General features: G+C 47.1%; 1 protein-coding gene across 6 annotated transcripts in view; it reads left to right on the top strand.

Moving 5' to 3' along the window:
- Window positions 1–22,600, top strand: part of STX8 (syntaxin 8) — a 104,576-nt gene that overhangs the window by 47,927 nt on the left and 34,049 nt on the right. For all 6 annotated transcript variants that reach the window (XM_061366877.1, XM_061366876.1, XM_061366875.1 and 3 more), the window contains one exon: window positions 14,627–14,728. In XM_061366877.1, coding sequence (XP_061222861.1) covers window positions 14,627–14,728 — 102 coding nt within the window. The remainder of the gene's footprint in view (window positions 1–14,626; window positions 14,729–22,600) is intronic.

The raw sequence follows: 22,600 nt of genomic DNA, 5'->3' as shown, positions 1-22,600 counted from the left end.
TCTTCAAGTTGCCTTGAGAAATATAATGGGATAGAGATGGAGCAGAGCTTTGCACTATCATTTATTAAAACTGGCAGTGTAAAGTATAAAGCTAGTGGCTTTTTACATGGGTTAATAATGTGATAGGTGCTCTCTTCTGATCAGCTTTAGGACCTTCCGTAGCCCAGCGATTTTGCAGGTAGAAGAGGCACATTTTGTGTATTCAGTTGGTGTTTGTTCTTGTCAGACAGATCTCTGCCTTTTCGCCGTATGGTGGAACAATAGATTAGTACAAGGATGCTAGGAAACGGGTTTCACAAATGACAGAAATGGCTGACATTTTTCTTAATTAAAAATTAGGAAAAAACTCTGCCCCCCACCCCCCCACCCCCCAGCTGAAAGTGCCTTTGGCAGTACCAGGGGATTTAATTGTATTTTTTTAAGTGGGATTTAAGTTGAGTTATTGGAAATCCTTACTCTGGGCCTGCACGCACCGGGCTGGGAGGTGATTTTTTTGCCCTGTGTGTATTCCCATTCTTTCCCTTTTCTTTTTTTCTTATTTTTGGAAACAAAGCAGTTTGGCTGCTGTAAATGTTGTCTGCTGCAGACCCTTGCAGTAAGGTGGTGCTGACTTGTTCCCATACATTTGGGAGCCATCAGCCAGCCAGCTTCTGCAAACAGTTGCAGGAGAAGCACAACAAGCAGCAGTAATCTCTTCAGTTTGATAAACCGTGTATTTGTGTAGCTTGATAAAGTGGAGGCTTAAGGTTTCCTTCCTGCGCTGGAGTTTGTCACGCTGGAATTCAGAACTCGTGCATCGAGATCAAGCCGGTGTTTAGCCACGCTCTTCTGAAGTGTCTTACAGACACGGTGTTTAGTGGCACTAAACCCTCGGCTTTGTGCAGCTCTTGCCAATTAATCACTTTTGGTCCTTCCAACAAATGAACTGGAGAAAGGGGAAAATCATAGAGGAGCGGAGCAGCTGGATAAGGGCTCCCTCTGTATAGCTCCCTCTGCAAGCCTTTCCTTGCTCTGCAAAAATCCACGGGCACAGAGCCACGCTAAACAGTAAGCGTTCAGCCACATCTGCAGAAAATCCATGGGAGGGCATGTGGAAAGTTGGCACAACTTTTGGTGGAAGGAAGTGGGAAGAAAGAAAACCATTAGCTAAAGCTAACCAGGACTTGTAGACTTGAGGTCGTCTTATCTGTGGAAGTTCTTCTTCCACCCTTTCTGTTGTTTTAACCACTTCTCTGAGTAATCTGAACTTTTTCCATGACTGCAGACTGGGAATGGAATATTTTTGAGCCATAAACTCCAGAGACATTTTTTCTGCTCTTGGTCTGTTTCAGGCTCCTGGGCAGGTAGGACACAAATGACTTGAGTGACATTAAGGAGTGCCTTCCCTGCCAGGGCTCTCATTCCGGGTATTTGCTCAGCTCTGAGCACGTTGTTAGATGATGTATTCCTCTTGCTAATTTAGTCAATTTACCATTGATTCCAGTAGAGCTTGATGAAGTATGTCAGCTGGAGATTAGTCCCAGATGCCTGGGTTGACCTTAGCTTTATCAGCTGCTTTCAATACTGTAACCATGAAGCACTTGCAAGTTTTCTGGTTCCTCCTATGATTGATAGCCCAATTTTAAAGTGGCTTTCCTCCTCGTTTGTGATCCAAGAGGATAATGCCATGCAGCTGTCCACAGCAGGATGCTCTTATGGAGAATACTGTGATGCTCTCTTGGCTTGTTACCAACCTGAATGTTTATTAAAATGGCAGTTGTGTTTTGCAGGCTTGACAACTCCCTAATACATGGTTCTGCAGTTTCCTCTTCTCTAAATATCTTGAGCGAAATTGAACAAGTCTCTTAATGCTCAGGTGGGCCTGAGTTATTTTAGAAGAGGTTTAACTGTGGATACATCGAGTGGAGAAGAGAGGCAGTATCTGTGGGTGTGTGGAGAGGAGCCTTCAGCAGCTGGTGGAGGTGGATGGTTGTCATTTTGAATGTGGTGTTGGTGAGCTTCATCGGGATTCTTGCCAACTGCTGTGGTTCTAAGGGATGAGCTGGTGAGCAAAACCCTTCCTCACCTGGCCCCCCGACCCCTCCTCGTGTGTTCCCAGCATGCTGCCGCTGATCATCATTGCTTGGGTACAGGCATGCTGCGGGGCATCCTCCTTAGGGCTGTGTATGAAGATTGTTCAAATACTGTGTGAACTCTGAGGCCCGTCTGAGGCTGGTGGAATCCGTTCTGGGATTAGCAGCCAGTTAGAAAGGGTGTGGTTAGTAGGTCAAGAGAGGTTCTCCTCCCCCTCTATTCTGCCTTGGTTAGGCCGCATCTGGAATATTGCGTCCAGTTCTAGGCCCCTCAGTTCAAGAAGGACAGGGAATTGCTTGAAAGAGTCCAGCACAGAGCCACGAAGATGATTAAGGGAGTGGAACACCTCCCTTATGAGGAGAGGCTGAGGGAGCTGGGTCTCTTCAGCTTGGAGAAGAGGAGACTGAGGGGTGACCTCATCAATGTTTACAAATATGTAACGGGTGGGTGTCAGGATGATGGAGCTAGGCTTTTTTCAGTGATATCCAGTGACAGGACAAGGGGCAATGGGTGTAAACTGGAGCATAGAAGGTTCCATGTTAACGTCAGGAAGAACTTCTTTACTGTGAGAGTGACAGAGCACTGGAACAGGTTACCCAGGGGGGTTGTGGAGTCTCCCACATTGGGGATATTCAAGGCCCGCCTGGACAAGTTCCTGTGTGATGTATTCTAGGTTACCCTGCTCATGCAGGGGGGTTGGACTAGATGAGCTCTTGAGGTCCCTTCCAGCCCTTGGGATTCTGTGATTCTGTGACTTGACCAGTGCAACTTAAACCGTGTTTTTCATCTGATGCTGGCTGATGTTGGGGTTCTGCAGAGGAGGTTGGTGATGAACCTGCTGCATTTGGCAGAGCACAGGGTTAGGTTGGTCTGTCTGGGGAACGGCGCTCATCACATTTCTAATGTACCTTTTAATGTTAAAACCCCAAAAGAAACAAATCCCATCTTCCTCAGAAGGGGGAAGGTTAATGGCAGGGGATGAGCCACTGTGTTGTCAACCCTGAGAAACCACTTGGAGAGTGGCAGCTCACTGGTCTGTCTGTCTGTACCACCTGAAGAGTGGCTCTGCCCGTTCATGAAGTGAGTGATTCTGGAAGGAGCGGGACACTTGAGCTTGAATCACTAAAGTCAGCATCACACCAGCATGTTGAGCTATATTCCCTTTTTGCTTCTCAGACTGCAGTCCGTGTAATACATTTTTGGTCTCCAGCTATACAAGAACACTGCTGGTCATTTTTTCCCATCTTCCTTAATCTGCTTTGAAACCAAGAGCACTGTATGTCCACTGGTCGAATAATTCTCAGTTGTGGGGACCGTGGCAGCAGTGAAGTGTTTCACTAACTTAAGCTTTTTAATATCAAAAATGTGGGATGTTCTCTTTGGTTAGAAGTAACGTTGAGTTAATGCTTCAGAGGTGTTCTGGTCCTGCTTCTTGGATTGAGGTTTCTTTGAGTTGGAATGAGCTTATACACGCCGTGAAGTCTGCAGACAGCTCAGGAATTCCGGGATGTCTTTCTTTGGAGGCGCTGGCCATGGAGCGGGGCGATTCCACTCAGCCGCGCTCCCAGCAAGGCTGAACAATTTGGTGATTTTTCTCCTGACAAAATGACATGAGCCATTTATAACCATTGCTTCAAACCGCCACGGAGCTGGGGCTGTCTCGTGGGCAGGTTTTGAGAAATGAGGGGGTTTCTTTCAAAGGTGCTTGGGAAACTTCTGCTGGGACTCCCAAGTGACGGGGCCTTTGTGTGGAGGAAGGAGCGGGCTCGGGGGTTATCCATCAGCATGCTGCTGCATCCTTCACAGCCCTGCTTCATCAAAGAGACGTTCCCAGCCCCTTCTTGCTGGCCGGCTGGGGTCTTGCAGTCGTGATGTATTGTTGGGCTGACGGATGGCATGCAAGCCGAGGGTGGATTTATGGAGAGCACCTCTTGTGAGTAAACCCTTAGCAGGCAACGTGCTGGCTTTTAGGAGGGTCCTCCCATAGATGCATTGACTACGGTTACTTACAAGGTTGCACAAATGGATGAGGATTGATTTTTGTGACCTGGCAGAAGGGTGGCTTATCTAGGTGAGGTGCTGGGACCCAGGTGGGTGAGATGCTCTGTCTCACTGGTTTTTATTTCTCTATTTTTTCAGTGTCACTAAGGCCTGCTTCTTTGGTACTCACAAGAGTACCATGGCAGGGGGTTGGAACTGGATGAGTTTAAGGTCCTTTCCAACCCTAACTATTCTATAATTCTGTGATTATGTTACATTACTGTGATGGGTCCACACTATAAGAAATACAGAAGTGGTAAAGTGGTACAGTAGTGGTCAAGTAGATCTTAAAGCGACCATAGCTGCATGGTGCATAACTTAAGCTTTTTGGGCTTGGGGTTTTTCTGGGGGATGGGTTTCTTTGGAGAAATGGACTGGAAACCTCACCTTGCAGTGTTCAACAGACAAATGGTGTGTAATGGGCAATTGCTATACCTGCTTTCCTAGAGGAATTACGGCAACTGGTGTGTGTTTGTACTTAAAACTGTTGATGTCTATGGGAAAGTATTGCAATGGTGTACAAACTTGGGAAGAACCAGTGACCGAAAGAAAGCAGGAGTGAATATTACGAAGAATTTCTGAAGGCAGGACCTTAAATTCCTGCTTAGGTTTTGGATAAAGGAAAAACAAACAAATGTGGGGTCTGAAATAGCTTCTATCCTTCCATTTTCTGCTATAAGTTTTCATAAAATAAATCATAACAGGGAAAGTGTTTTGATTGGCAGGGTTTTGTTACATGAATGTAAATAGGCTTCAGTCTCTTGGTGCTGAAGGCGTTCCTAGAGATGCAGAATTCACGATGATTTTACCTGTGAGCAGTATTTCCTTGCTTTCTCTCAGTCAGGTCTCTAGACAAATAGTTTAATTACATTGTCCCCGAAACTGGAAGATTTTGCTGGAAGTTTTGACAGTCTGGCCTAAAACTCTCCATGTTGCTGGAGCACTCAGATTTTGGATTTGAATAAAAGTAAGCGATGGTTGCAGGTCCAAGGAGTGCTGTGGGCTTGGTGTGCTGCCGTGAGTGCAGTGCACCGGGTGTGTGGGCTTCAGTGAACACTACGTTAGAGACAACCTTTCATAACTCTTGTGAGAGGGGATTTCTTTTATATTAAGGTCCATCTGATAACAGGTAATGGCAGGTTTGCTTTAAGCAGTAAATCAAATGAAAGGTCACTTATTGGGAGTAAAGGGGATGAATAAATTATGTGGCTTTATACTCACATAGTTCTACCGAAGAAGACTGTTATCTCCTTACAGATAACTGGGAAAGGATACTCAAAATACTATATCATGTGAATATAGTTATTGCCTGCCTTATATCACTGAGAGTTCTCAACACATCTGGACTGAGAGTAGTTCCAGTAACATTAAAGCGTACTATTTTGGTTGGCACACTGATGCTGTGGTATATGCCAATTAGTAATGGCTCTTGGAAACAGGCTGTTTTAAAACTGTCCCTGAACTATTCCCCAGAGAAATTATTCAATTAAGTACAGCTAAAATTAATGTCCATGGGTTTTGTTCGAATGAAACAAAATAAGCAGCTGGAAAAGGGAAAACTTCTCAGTGTGTGCTTTTAAAATAACAGCTCTAACTAATAACTGTGTTTGCTGGACTCGATACCGCTGTTTGTTTTCTCAGGGTTGTTCTTTAGCTGTGAATGATCCTATGAGGGCTACCACAGCTGATGGCCTGGGACGGTTCTCTGTCGTTACCATGCATTTTCAAATCACCATCTGCTGCCTCTAGACCTTTTGAGCAGATGAAGTGTTCTGTGTTATGTGGGAGTGTCAAAGGGTGACCCAGATATAATCTTAAATGCTTTGGTGTCGTGGAATTACAGAGTCACCGACTGGTTTGGGCTGGAAAGGACCTTAAAGCTCCTCCAGCTCCAGCCCCTGCCATGGGCAGGATCCCCTTCCACTGGAGCAGCTTGCTCCAAGCCCCTGTGTCCAAACTGGCCTTGAGCACTGCCAGGGATGGGGCAGCCACAGCTTCTCTGGGCACCCTGTGCCAGCGCCTCAGCACCCTCACAGGGAAGAGCTTCTGCCTAAGAGCTCAGCTCAGTCTACAGATGGGTGGGGCTGCTTGGCTCTGGTTTGAATGGTGGTGTGTGCAAACGGTGGTCCTGGATATGTCCCCTTGGTCCTTGGAGCAGACAATAAAATTTTCTGTAGCAAGACAAATAACTTCCTCTTGTTTTGGCAGGTTTTAGCCTTAAGGCTGCCGAAGGTTTGGTGAACCAGTGGGAAAAGGTTATGCTGGAGGCATGGGCTGGTCCTTGGGTGCTCAGGCTGCTCTTCACTTCCCAAAGGCCAGGCAGAGGTTGTAGGACTCTGGAGCATCTTATTCTGTCTTTCCACAGACTGGAAAGACTTCACTGTTGTCAAGAACTAGGAGAACCAGAAGCAATCCTGCTCCTCTGCAAGGATTCCTCCATGTGGAGAGCTGGCGTGGCCTTGAGTCCATGGGGTATGTTGGGAGAAGAAGGACCTCCTTTAGGGAGAGCTGATGCACTGAGTGCCTCAGGCTGCGAACCTGAGCCTGGAGGTGGGCTGGAGCTGGTCACCAGCTGCGTGGAGAAGAACCATCCTTGCTGCCTGCCCTCCTGGGCACAAACCAAGTCTGCCAGCTCCTGCCCGACTGTGGCTGGAGGTCCTGCAGCCTGGATGCCTTCGTCTTTATCCACAGAGCTGCCACCCAGCAGGGCAGGAACAGGGGAGGGTGTGCAATGCTTTTTATGGTGCCTGGACCCCAGCACAGCTGCTGGGAAGCAGCGGGAAGTGAGATCCCCTCTTACCTCTCTGTAGCACTGGGACTGTGAAGTACACATGGCATGTCATAAAGCACGCTCCCAGCAGTTCTCTCTGGCTAGGAGAGGTCTTCTGAACATGACTGTCTCCAAGGACTATCAAGCACCCCTTAAATGGGAAGAGCTAAAGAGTGAGACAGCTGAAACACAGAGCAACAAACTGGTTTGCTCCCTTAGTATTTTGTGGGGGTTTAAATACTTATATGAAGTTCTGCCATAGAGATTGTCACCAGTTGAATTTGGGGTGATGGAGGGAGGAATCTTAGTCTTCGCTTGAAAAGCACAACTCATCACAGCAGAAAGTGTCGGTATCCTGCTGGCCTGAGCAGCACAGAGCTTAATTTGAAGGAATGTGAACCAGAGGGATTTTGAATATTGCCATGGAGTTGAACAGTGAGGAGAAGCCCAGGGCTGCACTAACGTGTTGCCTGTGGCATGGAGAGAGGCTGCAAAACCCAGGCAGGGCCAGCAGTAATGGAGAGAAATTAAGATTCTTGGCTTTGTATTTTTTACTGTGTTTTTCTCTTTTCACTCTGCCTTGACATTACAGCTGGCACATCATGCTAAGGTTCTTCAGCTTTCTGAGGTGCTTACATTAGTTGCAATCTTCATTTCATACCACTGGCATTTTGAACAATGCTTACTTTCTTATTAACATGTAATTATCGGTTTTGGACATACAGAGGTTGGCATTCAGTATATGATTCATTTCTTTGGTATCTAGCTTTTCTCCTGAGGCACCAAAGACGTGAAAGAGGGAGGGAAAGCCTGCTTGGCTTCTCCACTAAGCTCCAGCCTTATTGCTGTATTTTTGTGTAGCATAAAACATGAGGGATTTTAGTTTTCTGTCTGTTTTCCTTAAGGCTGGCTGCGGTTCCCTGATGCACAGTGGGTATCCCATGGAGATGCATTATGCATTGATAAGTACTATCGAGTGATCTGTAGATTTAAATCCAAGGAAAATCCAAACAATTCCAAGGAAATGCTTGGTTAGCAACACTGTTCTGCTGCACTGTTCTCCAGCACCAGGACTGTTTCTCTCAAGTGAAATGTGCCACTTCCACTTGGCTTTTGGCTTTCTTACTCCACAGACAGAACAAGTGCAACTCAGAGACAAAGCTGCCAAAACCAAATGTGGCTTTTAATGTGTTTTAAAGAAAACAAACAAATCAGTTAGTGTAAAAACCTGGCTGAGCAGGAGCCTCTTCTACGTCATGGGAAGGGATGTTCATCATTCCCAAGGCCCCATGAGTCAAGGAGAATGATTTTAAAAGCAAGAAATCCCACACCTTCTGGTAGGTGGTGCAGCTGTGTGGAGCATGGGCAGAAACAAGGAGAGATGGGATGGAAAGGCAACCACATCATTTTCCTGCTCCTGAGTGGAGACAGAATAGGAAAAAACCCACATGGGTTCCTGCAAAATAAACCATGGTGTTCCTTGCAATTGCCCGGCTCTGCCACTGCCTGGCTTTCGCTCCCTCAGCAGACTGCTTCCCTGTTCTCCATCACCAGTTGCCTTTCTCTCTCATGAGCTCCTTAATGGGAGAAACAGCAAGGAGGGTTCTCAGGTTTGGTTCATGGTGCACTGGTGATGAGCATTCATGGCAATTGGATAGGGTCATCTGCTCCATATCTGTATGCTGTGCTTCACATTATAACTTATTATTTCAGATGATCTAGTGGAAGGTGTCCCTCACCATGACAGGGGATTAGAACTGGATGAGCTTTAAGGTTCCTTCCAACCCAAACCAGTCTGTGATTCTCTGTTACTCCTTTTGTGATTAAACTGTGCAGCGTTAATGTGTGTGCTGGAGCTCTGGTGGAGCTTGCTGCAGAGCTTGCTGCTGTTCAGTCCCTGCAGAGAAAGATGCAATATTGATTCTATGTGTTTGGTATGATGTCATGACCTAGCAGTTGACATGCTCCTCTGCATAGAGCACTGCTGGAGTGATATGGGGCTGGCTGGGCATTGGCAGGATCTTGGCACCGGGGTTGGAAAGGGAGGGAAGATGAAGAGGCTGGATGGGCTGGAAAAGGTGCTTTTGCTCTCGGTAAACGTTTGGGCTTTTCATTTTGTTGTCAAAACTGAGAATTTCATTTGCAAGCAGTAAGCTGGTTATTCGCTTCAAGGCAGTCAGGGATGGGTTTCAGCATAAGGGGTGAAACGCTGAAGGTCCAGGCATGCTGAGCGAGCACTTGGGGATGTGCTGTTTTTATCGTCTGTCAAACAGTTTTCCAGTGGAAACTGTTCCCTTGGAAAACTTCTGACCAGCTGTACAAAGACTTGATGGCTGAGTTGACAGAGAAGATGGGGGTGCCAGAGAAGCCCCATTTCAGACCCATAGGAAGCGTTGTTAGAAATGTCAACAGAGAAGTTGGGAATATGGGAAAGGCAGATGGTGCTCGTGGTGGAAGACCTGTGGTCTTGTGTGGTGCTGTGGGCAGATCCTGTGCCTGGAGCTTGCAGCCTGTTTGAGGAGGAATAGAGGAGAAAAGCAAAAGGAGCTATTTGGATCCAGCAGACTGCTCCAGCCCCTGGCTTGGGGTCAGCTCAGGGTTTGCTTTCCCACCCTGCACGAGCCCTTAGCGCAGCAGACTGGCTGTAGCATGATGTATGGCTGTTTCCCGGTGAGATGACTTACAGCTCTAATGGGTGGGATTCCCATTTTATGGGAGGCTCTGAGATTATCCATGCTGTGTCTGGGGAGAAGCGGAGCCAGGTTTCTACAGAAGGCACCAGTGCTTTTAGGAATGAAACCAAACTGTTTCTGATTTTCATGGCAGCAGCAAAGTCTTCAAAGGAAAAAGGATATGAAGAATTAGGGTTTTTTCTGATAATTTCCTAGGATTGTATGTAATTTCTTCTGCTCAGTTTTATATCACCTGGCCTCTATTGGTGTCCTTTGCATAAATCTTTATTTTTCTTGCTATTATCAGGTGTGATTTTAAAGATGGCCATAAATACACCTGTACTGCTGCTACCAGGTGGCTGTCACGCTGCAACTTCAGGGAAGGATTTTACCTTTCGATAGTCGCTTTTAGCACAGTCCTTCTGGACACACACACATGCGCATGGAGGAACCGCAGAATTTGGTAGCAGCAAGAAGTGATGCTAGTGTGCCTTATAATGCAACCCTTTAATTCAGAGATAATGTAAATACCATCTTTGTTGTATTATTTGAGATGGTGAAGCCAAGCAAGCAGAGCTTATGGAAAGTTCTTACGATCCAGGGTTCGGAGCAGTCACTTCACTTTTTGTTTTCAATAAAACGTTGAAAAGAAATACTTAACACTGACGTGCTCACATCTCTTGTGCTGATGTGGGTCAATCAATGGATTCTTGAGGCTTTAAAAGTTGGCCGCAGGCATTGATGGGGCTTCAACTTGCTATGACCAGAGAAGCAAAACACTAAGACTTGTTTGTAAGTGCTTTGCTTGGAAGCTGTAATTCTTTGGCTGTGACAGCTGATGCAGCAACAGGTTCAAGTCAGATTAAATGGGGTTTGTATTTGGTTTGTGGGCAAAAATAGGTTTTAAGTTTAATCAAAATATTAAACAAACCCACAATTTTTATTTTATTAATAAGCAGAAGGAGCTTTTCCTCCCTTTGCTCATGCTCTCTGCAGTAAATCCCTCTGTTCTCCCCATCAGGATTGATGTAGGAGAGGGAGAGGGCTGACTCCAGAGCTGGAGGCAGACTCCAGCTGGGGCTCACCACAGCAGAGTAAAGGGGCAGAATCAGCTCCCTTCACCTGCTGGCCCTCTGGATGCAGCTCAAGATAGGATTGGTCTCTTGGCTGCAAGTGCACATTGCCCACTCGTGTCCACTCATCCACCAGTATCCCCAAGCCCTTCTCCTCAGGGCTGCTCTCAAACTTACCCCATTTCAGCTGGGCTTAAATTACTCATACTTTAATACCAGGGATGTGCAGTAGGTTTTATCTTCTGCTGCAAGATCCTGCCTCACTGATAGAAGACCCCAGCTAAATCTGTGTTACGAGTTTAAATGTGGTTTGCAGTGCAGCATTCCAGAAATACCCTTTGAAAAGTCACTGCGGCCCTTCAGCCATTAGCCAGCTTCTCCTGTCCGCTCCCTCACATCCCGGGATCCTCGCTCCTTCCCCGTTTCCAGGCTTATTTAGTTGAAGCTGTTCCATGCATAGCCAGGAAAATGGGAGGTGATAGAAACTACCAGCTTGAACGGCAAAGGGGGTTGCAGGTGGGTCATCTCCTGGAAGTTTTTGTGGTCTTTGGAGCCTACTGAGAGCTGCCGTTGGATCATCAGCACTCTGAAGACCTCCTTAGCTGAGGAGTTAGTTTTCTCTGGCAGCAGTTCTGCCTTTAGAAATCCATGACTAGTTTTCAGCCCTGCCCCATACAGCATGCGTTCCCATTGCAATTCCTTTGCGGGGGGGAGAAATTCTTTAATGTGAAGATGAAGAGCGGTTTTGAACCACACCAGAATGTTGGTGGGGGTAGAGGGGTGGATGGGTGTTCCTGTGCAGGGTGTTGCTGGTAGCAAGGGCATTCTGGCCTGGGGAACCTGATTGAATGGACTTCTGACTTGACTGGTGATGGGTGAGAACCTCCCTGTGCTTTCTCCCCATGCCAGCTGCGAAGGAGAAGACCCTGCTCAGACCTCCTGAGCACCCCAGCACTTCTAGTCTCAACTGCACATTACATCAAAGCACCGGTTGCTTGCTGAGCTTTCGGCTGCGTGCTTGGTGAAGTGGCCTGCTACCCTGAAACCTGACTGTAGCAAGAGACCTATAGGTCATAGAATCCTACAATGGTTTAGGTGGGAAGGGACATTAAAGCTCCTCCATCTCCAACCCCTGCCACGGGCAGGGACCCCTTCCACTGGAGCAGCTTGCTCCAAGCCCCTGTGTCCAACCTGGCCTTGAGCACTGCCAGGGATGGGGCAGCCACAGCTTCTCTGGGCACCCTGTGCCAGCGCCTCAGCACCCTCACAGGGAAGAGCTTCTGCCTAAGAGCTCAGCTCAGTCTCCCCTCTGGCAGGTTCAAGCCATTCCCCTTGGCCTGCTTCTTCCAAGCTGCACAGTCCAACTCTCTGGCTCAGAAATGGCTCCTGCTGGTTGGTGTGACAGGGCAATGGCTGGCACAGGGGGATGGGAAAGGAGAGGCTCTTGACATAATCCAAATTGCATTGCCTTGGGCTTTGAAATGATGACAGAAAATTTCCCTCCTCACATTTGTTCTCATTTAGCTGCAGCATGTTCAGCAGGATGTTTTTCAAGGAGGGTCCAGTCAATGTTGGCAAAGGAAAGTCTCTTGTTTCCCAAGCATCCTTATCACTTTGTCCTTGACGACGATGGGAACTTTCGGCACATTTCTTTAATTCAGAGACACTCCTGAGCCCGCCTGCCCTTGCAGCAGCTCTGTGATGCCTTTCCTGTGTGCTGAGTCACACAGGCAGATAAAGCTTCCCCAAAACGTTGTTGGCTTTGCAGATGTTAGACCTGGGAAAGTTGGGTGGGAGGCAGAGGAGGGTTAATATCTGAGCTATGGACTGAGCAAATCCTGCAGTTCAAATATAGCACCTGCCATCACTTGGGAAAATGTGTTCTGGTGTAGGATGAACAATAACATCTTGATATTATAAGCAGCTTCACAAATCTGGAGAGGTTTGTCTGGAATAGAGCAGCTTTGATGGGGTGATGCTGCCTAACCACAGGAGTGCTGAACGGTTTAGATCCTCAGGATAAAATGGAGCATGCACATGCAGAGAAGCAGGTGATGGTTGCCCTCTGCCCTCCCTTCATGTGACTACGTGATGGTTTAGGCTGTGGGACATGGATGAGGAGATTGTATTTTAAGAAAGATCTTTCTTGTATTTTCAAAGTACAAGGTTTTGTAGATGCTGATGCACTCTTACCTAGGGGTACACTGGAGATGACAGAGTGCTTTTGAGGCAGCCTTAAAATGCATGCATCAGGAAGATGATGCTTCAGTCTCCCAACTCTCTGGGAGATTAAAGCCTCTAAAAATTCACCTTGTGCCTTCAGAACTTCTGATTTGGGGATTGTTATCTGTACCCATGATCAAACTGGTTTTATCTCTAGCTAGCTACAGTGCTCGGCACTTGGTAAGGTTTGAGGACATAAGCACCCTGCCCAGCTAACACACTTTCCAACAGCTAACACCTTCTGCTGCAGACAGGGGAGTTGTGGAGGAAACCCTCCCCTTTCAAGTGCTGGTGTAAAAGTAATGGCCAGCCGAGATGTATGGGTGCTCCTGAGAAGCTGCAAGAACTAATGGCACCTATTGGTGCTACCCTTGCAAGCCCAAGGTTTTCTTCTACTGTCACAGGGAAGTTTTGGAAGTCCAAGGAATGTCGGGTTTTGTCCTTTTGATAGGACTTCTTTTCTTTAACCCTTAACCGGCATGGAGACAGGGTTATGATGCATAAAAATGAACACAAAAATAGTGTATCTTGCTCACTGAACACTGTGCTCTAACTTCTGCTTTTGTTTACGGCGCATTAAACCTGGATGCTCCAGCAGTGCTGCTGCACAGGGATGCAGGGCGGGATGTGCTGGCGTGGCATGGCTGCTGTCCACAGCCTGGTCCCAAAAGACAAGCTGGATTTGTTAAGGCAGTGATCAGTGCTGGGGAAAGTGCTAGAAGTCTAACCAGAGCAACGTGCCTTGCAGTGGCATTCAGGTTTTGGCCGCTGTCCTCCTGATTTGTCATGCACAAAGGAAGCCATTCCTACCTGCAGAGTAGAAGGCAGCTCAAAGGTGATGTGTTCATGCACTCAGCAAGAAGCCCTGGCTGTGCCTTGCAAGAAAACTAGAGCGTAACAGCAAGAAAGAAACTTGGTACCTTAATGTGGCTTCTAATTTTCAATGTTAAAAACCCCAACCCAGCAACCACTCTTGGCACAAGCCTTTTACCTGCTTTGTTTTCCAGGGCAAAATTAAAGTCAGCAGTTGCATGAGGCTGAGGTTGGCTTAAAATTTCCCTTTCTCTGTTAAAAATAGATGTAGGAAAAATTTTGCTCCCTTTCCTTTTCACACAAGATCATCTGGGCTGCAGGCAGAGCTGCCATCTGTACAGCTTAGTAATGGAGCCAAGGTAGGACTTTGTATTATAGAATCCCAGACTGGTTTGGGTTGGAAGGGACCTTAAAGCTTATCCAGTTCCAACCCCTGCCACAGGGAGGACCCCTTCCACTAGAGCAGCTTGTCCATCCTGGTCTTGAGCAGTGCCAGGGATGGGGCAGCCTCTGTGGTTGCTTGGTTGGGACTGCACCAAATGCGCTTAAAAGTATTTATGGAGGTGGTGATTCTGGACTTGTTTCAATGACTATGTGGTGGCCAAGCATTGAGATGCTCTGCTCCAGGGACTGAAATTGCAGACTTCCTATAGCATATGCACTAATTCTCTTACTTTGGTTAGTGTTTGCTTTTGTGGGTACCTAGACTGATCCTGCTGTTTCAGGCTATATATTTTATCTCTGTTCTTGCAGTGGAGGAGTGCACTGAGTCTGAAGTTGAGGCCTCTTGCATAGTATTTCCCAGGATTTGGACCTTGCAGAACATGTGGAGCACTGGTCTGGCATACTGGAGGACAGAGGCTGCAGCTGGTTTCCATTTTGGAGCCTCCATCAGGAGCGTGCTTGTTGAGCAGTGATGCTGCAGGGCTCAGAGGTTAACGTTTGTGTTTCTCTTTCCACAGAGATCATCGACGACCTCACTAACCTGGTGGAAAACACAGATGACAAGCTTCGCACCCAGACGCGGCACGTGAAGATGGTGGACAAGAAATCAGCGTCCTGTGGTAAGAAATGGCTTGAGCACAAATCCTGCCTTGTTTTTAAATTATGGGAAAGTAGCTTCAGCACTCAGAGGCAGCTCCCCCCAACGGCAGCTTCTTTGAAGAGTGAGGAGAACCCACATCTCCAAACAGCCAGTACTGTAGATTTGACTCACTGCGTTTGCTGCATGTTGATACAGTTCATTTCCTTAAGCCATTTGACACCAGCATTGCACAATGTTCTGATTGGAAATTGTAGAACTGTATGAAATGAGAGCAGTATATGTTAATGAACTTTAGCAAAACTTGCTAGCTAGCAGCTCTTGCAAACTGGCCATAGTGGGAATGATGCTGCAGGGACAGTTCTGGTGGTGTCCTGCAGGAATGTGTTCTCAACCAAGAGGCATTCAGACATGAAATCACAGCTGGTGACTCTGTGTGCAAGCTGGTCAGGCTAAATTGTTGCCCTGTTCCATACAGCCAAAGAGAGGGTGTTCATCTCAGGCGAGTGAATGCAGGTTTCCTCTGTGAGATGAAGAGCTGGGGGGTTGACAGCAATGACTGTGGGTGATGGCAGAAAACGTCTTTTTGTTGGGAGGACGACTGACTGAGGAGTGAAGTCTGGGGGAAGGTGGTGGTAGCGAGACACTTGTGTCTTGCTGCTTGTCTGCTGGTTCTGTGTCTGTGGCTCATTTTTGCCATACTAGAAGGCTCAAACTGCTAACAAGGGTAATTTATGCTCTGTAGGAATTTGACTTCTGGCCAGAAGTTCATGAAATTTGGTTCACGTAGTTCAGGAGAAAGTTGAGAGCTGCCTTGATCCCATGTCTGTTTTGGACTTGAGGAGGGGGGGCTTTTATTCTGTAGTGTGATGGTCCAGCAGCAAAAGCTACTCAGCTTTGGCTGGCAGTGAGGCATGTTCCAGGCAGTGACAGTGTATTTCAGAGGTTTATTTAATTCTTCATCAGTGATAACTTTTTGAAAGCTTAGATGATAAAGGTTGATGAAAATCTGTGGCTTCTTCTAGAGGATGAAGTTCTTCCCAGAGGTGTTTGCCTCCAGTGTCTCCTGTAGCAACTACAGATAGAATTGAAGTTGTGGCTGCAGAGTTCATGACCAAATTTTGAATTTTTGATCTTGAATGTTGATGCAAGATGGATTTAATCTGAAAGCACTTGCACTTGAATGCTGCAGAGTGCCCTGTCCGCCTTTGGAGTCTCCCCTTAGTTCCTGTGCTTTTATTTGCTGCATGAGTACAGAGAAGCACAAAGTGAATCCTGTTTCATACAGGACAACTTCTCCCTCCTTAGGTATTTCTAGCCCGTTTTTAGGTTCTTCATGCAAATGCAGCCCCCAGACAATGACAGTGTTGCTGGATAATGAGCCTGTCTCTTTAACTCTGAAGCCCATGCCGGCTGCTGGGGAATTTGAGAGGAGGAGGAGGATGGGAGAGGCGAAGGCTGGGAGGATCCTGGCTGGATTCCTTGGGGGTGACCTCTCTCACCCTTTCCACATTGAAAAACATTTTTTCTGCAAGGGGTGGTGAGAAGTGCTGCACTCGGTGCCGGTTCCCTCTGCTCCAATAGGTCTTCCTGTGTTTGCATAACAATTTGGGCATATGTAAACACTCTATTGCCTCAGATAGCAGCTGTATTCTGCCTGAGCATGAGGTTAAGAACAATAAAGCTGGAAGACACAGGCTTTAATGGCATTCTTCCCGTCCCTTTTCCACCCTTATCCCTGGCGCTGAAAGTTAACTTAATATATTAAGATCAGAAAAACCCACCGTGTATGTACAATTATTCCTTGATCAAAGCCAAGCAGTGGGAAAACTGGCACCTGCTAGGTAATTCTCTTCCCCCTAACCCAATGTGTAATTTAAATCAGTAAAATGTTTAGTAACTCTTTGATTTGGGCATGCTCCTTTGGTTTTAAACTGTGGTGAAATGCTTAGTCTCCCCCCTTGCCCACCCTTTCCTTCCCCAGGATGCAGATATTTGCTTGGATCTGGTCTCTGCACTATTCCAGCATGTGCCTGTTTCCGTGTTTTTGCCTCATTTTTGAAATCAAAATGTTTGGGTTTTTTTTATGGTGAATGCCTGTACTGGAGCCGCTGGCTGTGGCTACAAGCGGAGCAGCCTGGCTTGAATAGTGGGATAATCACCCTTTTACAAGGAAGAATGCAACGCATTGATGGGTGTGTCTTTGTTAGCAGCCAGTATAATAATAAAGTCAAAATATTGCTGATGAAACCCAAGATCAATCAATGTTTCAACATCTTGCTCTCATGCAAACATTATTTCAAGCTTTGGAGGTTGTTTCCAGTGACTGGCGTGATTTATATCGCAGCCATCCAGCCTGGTGCTACCTGCTCAGCATAGGCATCACCTGGTGCAAGGCGTTGCAAAGGGCAGTGCCCGCACCTCTGGCCCTACTCAGTCCTGGCAGAAACCTTCAGATTGTTTGAGGTGGTTTGTTGCATTTGCAGCTTATTCTCAAGGCTTATTTCTCTTGCTGATTCGAGCTATTGACAATCCCACCCCTTGCTTCTGCCCAGTGAATGCTGCCCCGGTTGGAACCCATCTTGCTTGGTGGCCCCAGGCAGCCCCAGACTGGGGTCAGTGGCAACTCCCAGTAATTGCAGCAGAAGAATAATCATGGGATATGCTCAAATCTGCTGCATTTATGAAATTATTGTTGAAAATAACTGGTCATTTGCAGGCAAATGTTTGCATGCTCTCTGGCATTGTTTTATTTCTTTTCCGCATATGCTGGACATTTAGGAGGGATGTTGGGTGTATGTATTTCTTAGACTTCAGAAACAGGCTGAGGCCAATTGTCTGAGGTTCAGCAAGGCTCAGTGCCAGGACGTGCACTTGGGTCACAACAACCCCATGCGATGTTCCTGGCTTAAGGAAGAGCGGCTGGAAAGCTGCTTGGTGGAAAAGGACCTGGGAGTGCTGATTGATGGAGCTGACCATGAGCACCTTGTGCCCAGGCAGCCAAGAAGGCCATCAGCATCCTGACCTGCATCAGCACCAGTGTGGCAGCAGGGCCAGGGCAGTGTTCATCCCCCTGTACTGGGCACTGGTGAGGCTGCACCTTGAATCCTTTGTTCAGTTCTGGGCCCCTCACAGCAAGAGAGACATTGAGGAGTCTGCCAAAAGTCCATGGTTCTTTCTCCCTGCAATTGGCCTCATCCCAGAGAAGGAAGTCTGCAGCTGCATCTGGCTTATCTGGATGGTGCTTTTTTGGTAACTGTCCCCCATCCTTGAGTTTTGTAGATTGTATTTTTTCTTTTTTACCTAAAGACATAGGTAGTCAGCTCCCTGCAGAGAGGATGGTTAAACTGGGCTTTGGTTATGATAAGAGCATCCTGAAGTGTTTGTGTCTGAATCGGATACAGGGATTTTAGTAACAGAGGACACAGCTGGGAGCCTGATTCCCAGATATGACATACACAGAGGCTGCTGCAGCCAAGAACAGAAATGTTCTTCAGGTCCTGCTAAACCTGGCTTGTGAACCATAGCTCTGGGAGGTGATCTGGGGAATCAGAGTTGTCCTAATCCTGATCACAGAGCCATAGAATCATGGAATAGTTTGGGTTGGAAGGGACCCTAAAGATCATCATCACCTAAAGTTCCAACTCCCTGCCATGGGCCTGCCCAAGTCACTCCTTTAGGTGACTCTCCCATAGCTGAGGAGAGAGGCTGGTGTCCTGGGGAAGCGAGACAGAAGATTAGGACTGTCATAATAACAACAAATGAGAAAGAGCAAACCCTTATTTCTGACTTACCCATCTCCTTCCAAGCAGTGTGAGGAAAGCAGACCATGTCTTTGCAGTTAGCACTGTGTGGATCCCTCTAACCTTCCAGATAAATGAGGAAAATGAGTACCTGTGTCCTGGGAAATAAACACTTGCACAGTGGTGCCTGAGCAAGTTTGTTTCTCTCTTTCTTTTTCTCCTATTCCACAAGATGGCATTGCAATCTAATCACCTTCCCCAGCCCCAGGTAGATGCTCTCATCTCCCCTTTGCCTTCTGATGCACGTTTTGTGAGACACGGAGTAAAGTTGGTTGGTACCAGGTAGGATTTTTTTAATCTTAGCAAATTGCCAAATGACTGGATTAAAGACAAAGCCTTGCCAAGCCTTTAATAGGGTTTTTAGGAAGATTTAATTTGATTTTAAACAGAGTAGCTTGGATTATATAAGGTTTCCTCTAGAAAAGAATGATTCATGCAGGCTGAGACCTTCTTCTGCCAGATTCTACAATCACTCTGTTCTGAGTTACGGGGTTTTTGCCGTGGTTGTAATTTGGTTCATAAATTATGGGTGGCAGTTGCTTAGGTTTGTTCCTCTGACGTTCGCTGTGTGTTTAGATGAGCAAGTCCCCATCCATTTAGTTTGTTCTCAGTGGAGAACCTGGTGCAACGTGCCATTAAATCAACTTTTCCTGCAATCCGACTCTCGGAGCAGTTACACCGATCTTCCTCCCCAGTGTTGCTCTGACAACTGCACTGGCTCTGAGTCACCTGTCTCTCCTTCTATGGGATGAGTTCTCTTGGCCTGGCACGTTACACATTTTCCTGATTTACAATTTTTCTTTCCCTTCCTTTGCTTTCTTCCATTCTAAGCAGTTACACATTGAAAAGCTTGTTCTGAGCTGTTACCCTGTGAGGAAGCTTTGAAAAGAAACTTTAACAGAAGAACAATGAATCTGTTGGTTAAATTGGGTTCATCTCTGGTGGATTGTGCATGTCTTAAACACACCAACGTTTCCATCATCCCCAGAGCAAAGCAGCCCAGGGAGGTGGCCGAGGGGGCTGAACAGAAGACAGAGTTTCATCTGGGCTTTTCTATCTCCTCATTCCCTTCCTCTGCAGCGCTCCCTTGCTGTCAGCCTGCCAGGAAATGCCAGGAGGCCAACAGATCTTGCTGCAGGATCTGAAAGAAATGCTACAGAGGGGATACTGAGCTGAGCTCTTAGGCAGAAGCTCTTCCCTGTGAGGATGCTCACAGGAGAGAGGTCCTCCTTCCCCTCTACTCTGCCCTGGTGAGACCTCATCTGGAATATTGTGTCCAGTTCTGGGCCCCTCAGTTTAAGAAGAACAGGGACCTGCTGGAGAGAGTCCAGCGCAGGGCAACTAAGATGATTAAGGGAGTGGAGCATCTCCCTTATGAGGAAAGACTGAGGGAGCTGGGTCTCTAAGTTTGGAGAAGAGGAGATTGAGGGGTGACCTTATTAGTGTATATAAATATATAAAGGGGGAGTGTCATGAGGATGGAGCCAGGCTCTTCTCAGTGGCAAACAATGATAGGACAAGGGGCAATGGGTGCAAACTGGAACACAAGAGGTTCCACTTAAACTTGAGAAGAAACTTCTTCTCAGTGAGGGTGACAGAACACTGGAACAGGCTGCCCAGGGAGGCTGTGGAGTCTCCTTCTCTGGAGACATTCAAAACCCACCTGGACACATTCTTGTGTAACCTTATGTAGGTGATCCTGCTCCAGCAGGGGGATTGGACTAGATGATCTTTTGAGGTCCCTTCCAATCTCTAACATACTGTGATACTGAGGCACTGGCACAGGGTGCCCAGAGAAGCTGTGGCTGCCCCATCCCTGGCAGTGTTCAAGGCCAGGTTGGACACAGGGGCTTGGAGCAAGCTGCTCCAGTGGAGGGGATCCCAGCCTGTGGCAGGGGTTGGAGCTGGAGGAGCTTTAAGGTCTCTTCCTTGCCTGTTATCCCAAACCATTCTATGATTCTACTTTCCACTAGTCTTGCTACCCTGTGCATCATCCTCCCTTGTGCTGTAGTTCTTGCCTGAGCTCCCTGCAGTGTTATCTTCCCCTCATACAGCTTGTTTTCCTTCACCATGAGGGCATGGTTTCGATTCACCGGGGGAAGCAGAGGTCTGCTGGAGGTGAGCCTGGTTTGGGGAGGAGCTGATGGGTTTGCAGCCCCATTGTGTGTGTGCGGCCGTGTTTTTCCTCCCACCTTGCCCCACTGACTTCTGAACCCGCTGTCTAATTGAAGCTGAGATTAGTTGGAGATAGAGGTCGCAAAGATAAGGAGTTACTGCAAGCTTCTGTGGGCATCTATCCTCATTAGAGAGACCCAATTAAGGGCCCTGTTGAGGGCGGAAGGGAGGATGAGCTCAAGTCTCGTTAGACACTAGAGAAGCCTCAAAGCAGATTAGTTTAGGGACATAGTGGGAAATGTAGCTTCATTAATTATGTTAATGGAACAACTTTTAAATGAACTGGTCCAGTAACTTCAGCTCATTGCTCATCTAAGACTTCTGGTTCGTTTCTTGTTTCCCCATAATACGAAACACTTTTCTGTGGCTTCATTAGCTCTGAGTCCCTGAGGAGCAGGTGGGGAGCTCATGGGATGACTAACAGGGTGAAGAGACATCCCAATGTGTGCGTTCCGATTCTGCAGATACACAGAAACACGGTCACTCGGTGTGTGAGATGATGCCTTTGCTGGTGGCAGATGCCCAGCAGCCTGGTTCTTACCCCCCCAGTGCCTCCTTGCACACGCTGTATTCACAGGTTGAGTATTTTGCTTAAAATTGCTCGCACTGAGATGTTGAAATGGACTCAGCTGATGGAAGGGAGTGGACCTAAGTTGTCATGAGCAGTTCTGGTGTTTTAAAAGGTGGTTTGCAGTGGCTTTATGCATTTTCTTCCAGGTGAGGAGCATGGTGTTGACTGGTGGTGTCAGCTCTATGTCTGTTTTGCTGGAGAGTATGGGAAGAGCCTTCTGGGTCATAGGATCCCTTCAAGATAAATTTCTATGAACAAGCTTGTTTCCCCCCCCCCCCCATTACTCCCATTAGAAGACTGCAATGGTCATAAACTTATTCCACCCCAGACTTCTCAGGGGTACTTCATGTTGCCCACGCGCAACCCTTGTTCTGGTGTCTTGAATAGATCTTTCCCCTCTTTTATTTCACTCCCCCAAATGTGTGTGTCTAGGAGATCATTTGGTGTTGCCTCCCAGCTTTTGTTCTGTGGGGCTGAACAAGCGTCTTTACATATTTAATCTAAGGAAATGTCTCTGTTTTTTGATAAAGGCTGTTTTTACACATCTTCCTATATAAGCATTTTGGTTTTGTAATCATGAGAACCAACCCAGCACAGCTGGAGCCTCCTTGTGATGGCTTGGCTGTTGCTCTGGCACTTCTCTGGATCATAGAATCATAGAATAGTTAGGGTTGGAAAGGACCTAAAGGTCATCAAGTTCCACCCCCCCTGCCATGGGCAGGGACACCTCACACTAAACCATGTCACCCAAGGCCTCGTCCAACCTAGCCTTGAACATTGCCAGGGATGAAGCATTCACAACCTCCCTGGGCAACCCATTCCAGTGCCTCACCGCCCTAACAGGAAAGAATTTCCTCCTTATATCCAATCTAAACTTCCCCTGTTTAAATTTTATCCCATTACCCCTTGTCCCACCACTACAGTCCCTAATGAAGAGTCCATCCCCAGCATCCCTATATGCCCCCTTTCATGCTGGAAAGGTTTCAGTTGCACCATGTTGGTGCCTCAGTCAGTTTTGTTCTGAGCTGTTTGCTTGGGCCTTTCTCACTCTTGAACATTTTCCACCTAAGCTAATTTTCTGTCCACCTCGCAGTGAAAGCTATTGTTTGTCTGAGATGTGTGGCTTCCTCTTTCATCCCATTGGATTTCAACCTTCCTCCGTTTGTCTTCAGAGTTGCCCATTTTTTTCCTCTGTGCTGTCCCAGCTTTCATCTGTGCAAATGCTGCTTTCCAACTTTGTGTCATCAGCAGCTTTCATTAACACACTTGCTTTTTGTGCCAAGGTCATTAATAAAAGTAGTTAATAAGATCAGTCTCCTGACCATTCCTTGAGGAGCTCTGCTGG

Source organism: Neopsephotus bourkii, unplaced genomic scaffold, assembly GCF_033783945.1.
Source record: "Neopsephotus bourkii isolate Nb327-2 ecotype Australia unplaced genomic scaffold, CSIRO-AGI_Nbou_v1 NB_1363, whole genome shotgun sequence".
NCBI classification, from domain to species: Eukaryota; Metazoa; Chordata; class Aves; order Psittaciformes; family Psittacidae; genus Neopsephotus; species Neopsephotus bourkii.
Note: the sequence above shows the minus strand (reverse complement) of the source record. Positions and strands in the feature narration are given on the sequence as shown.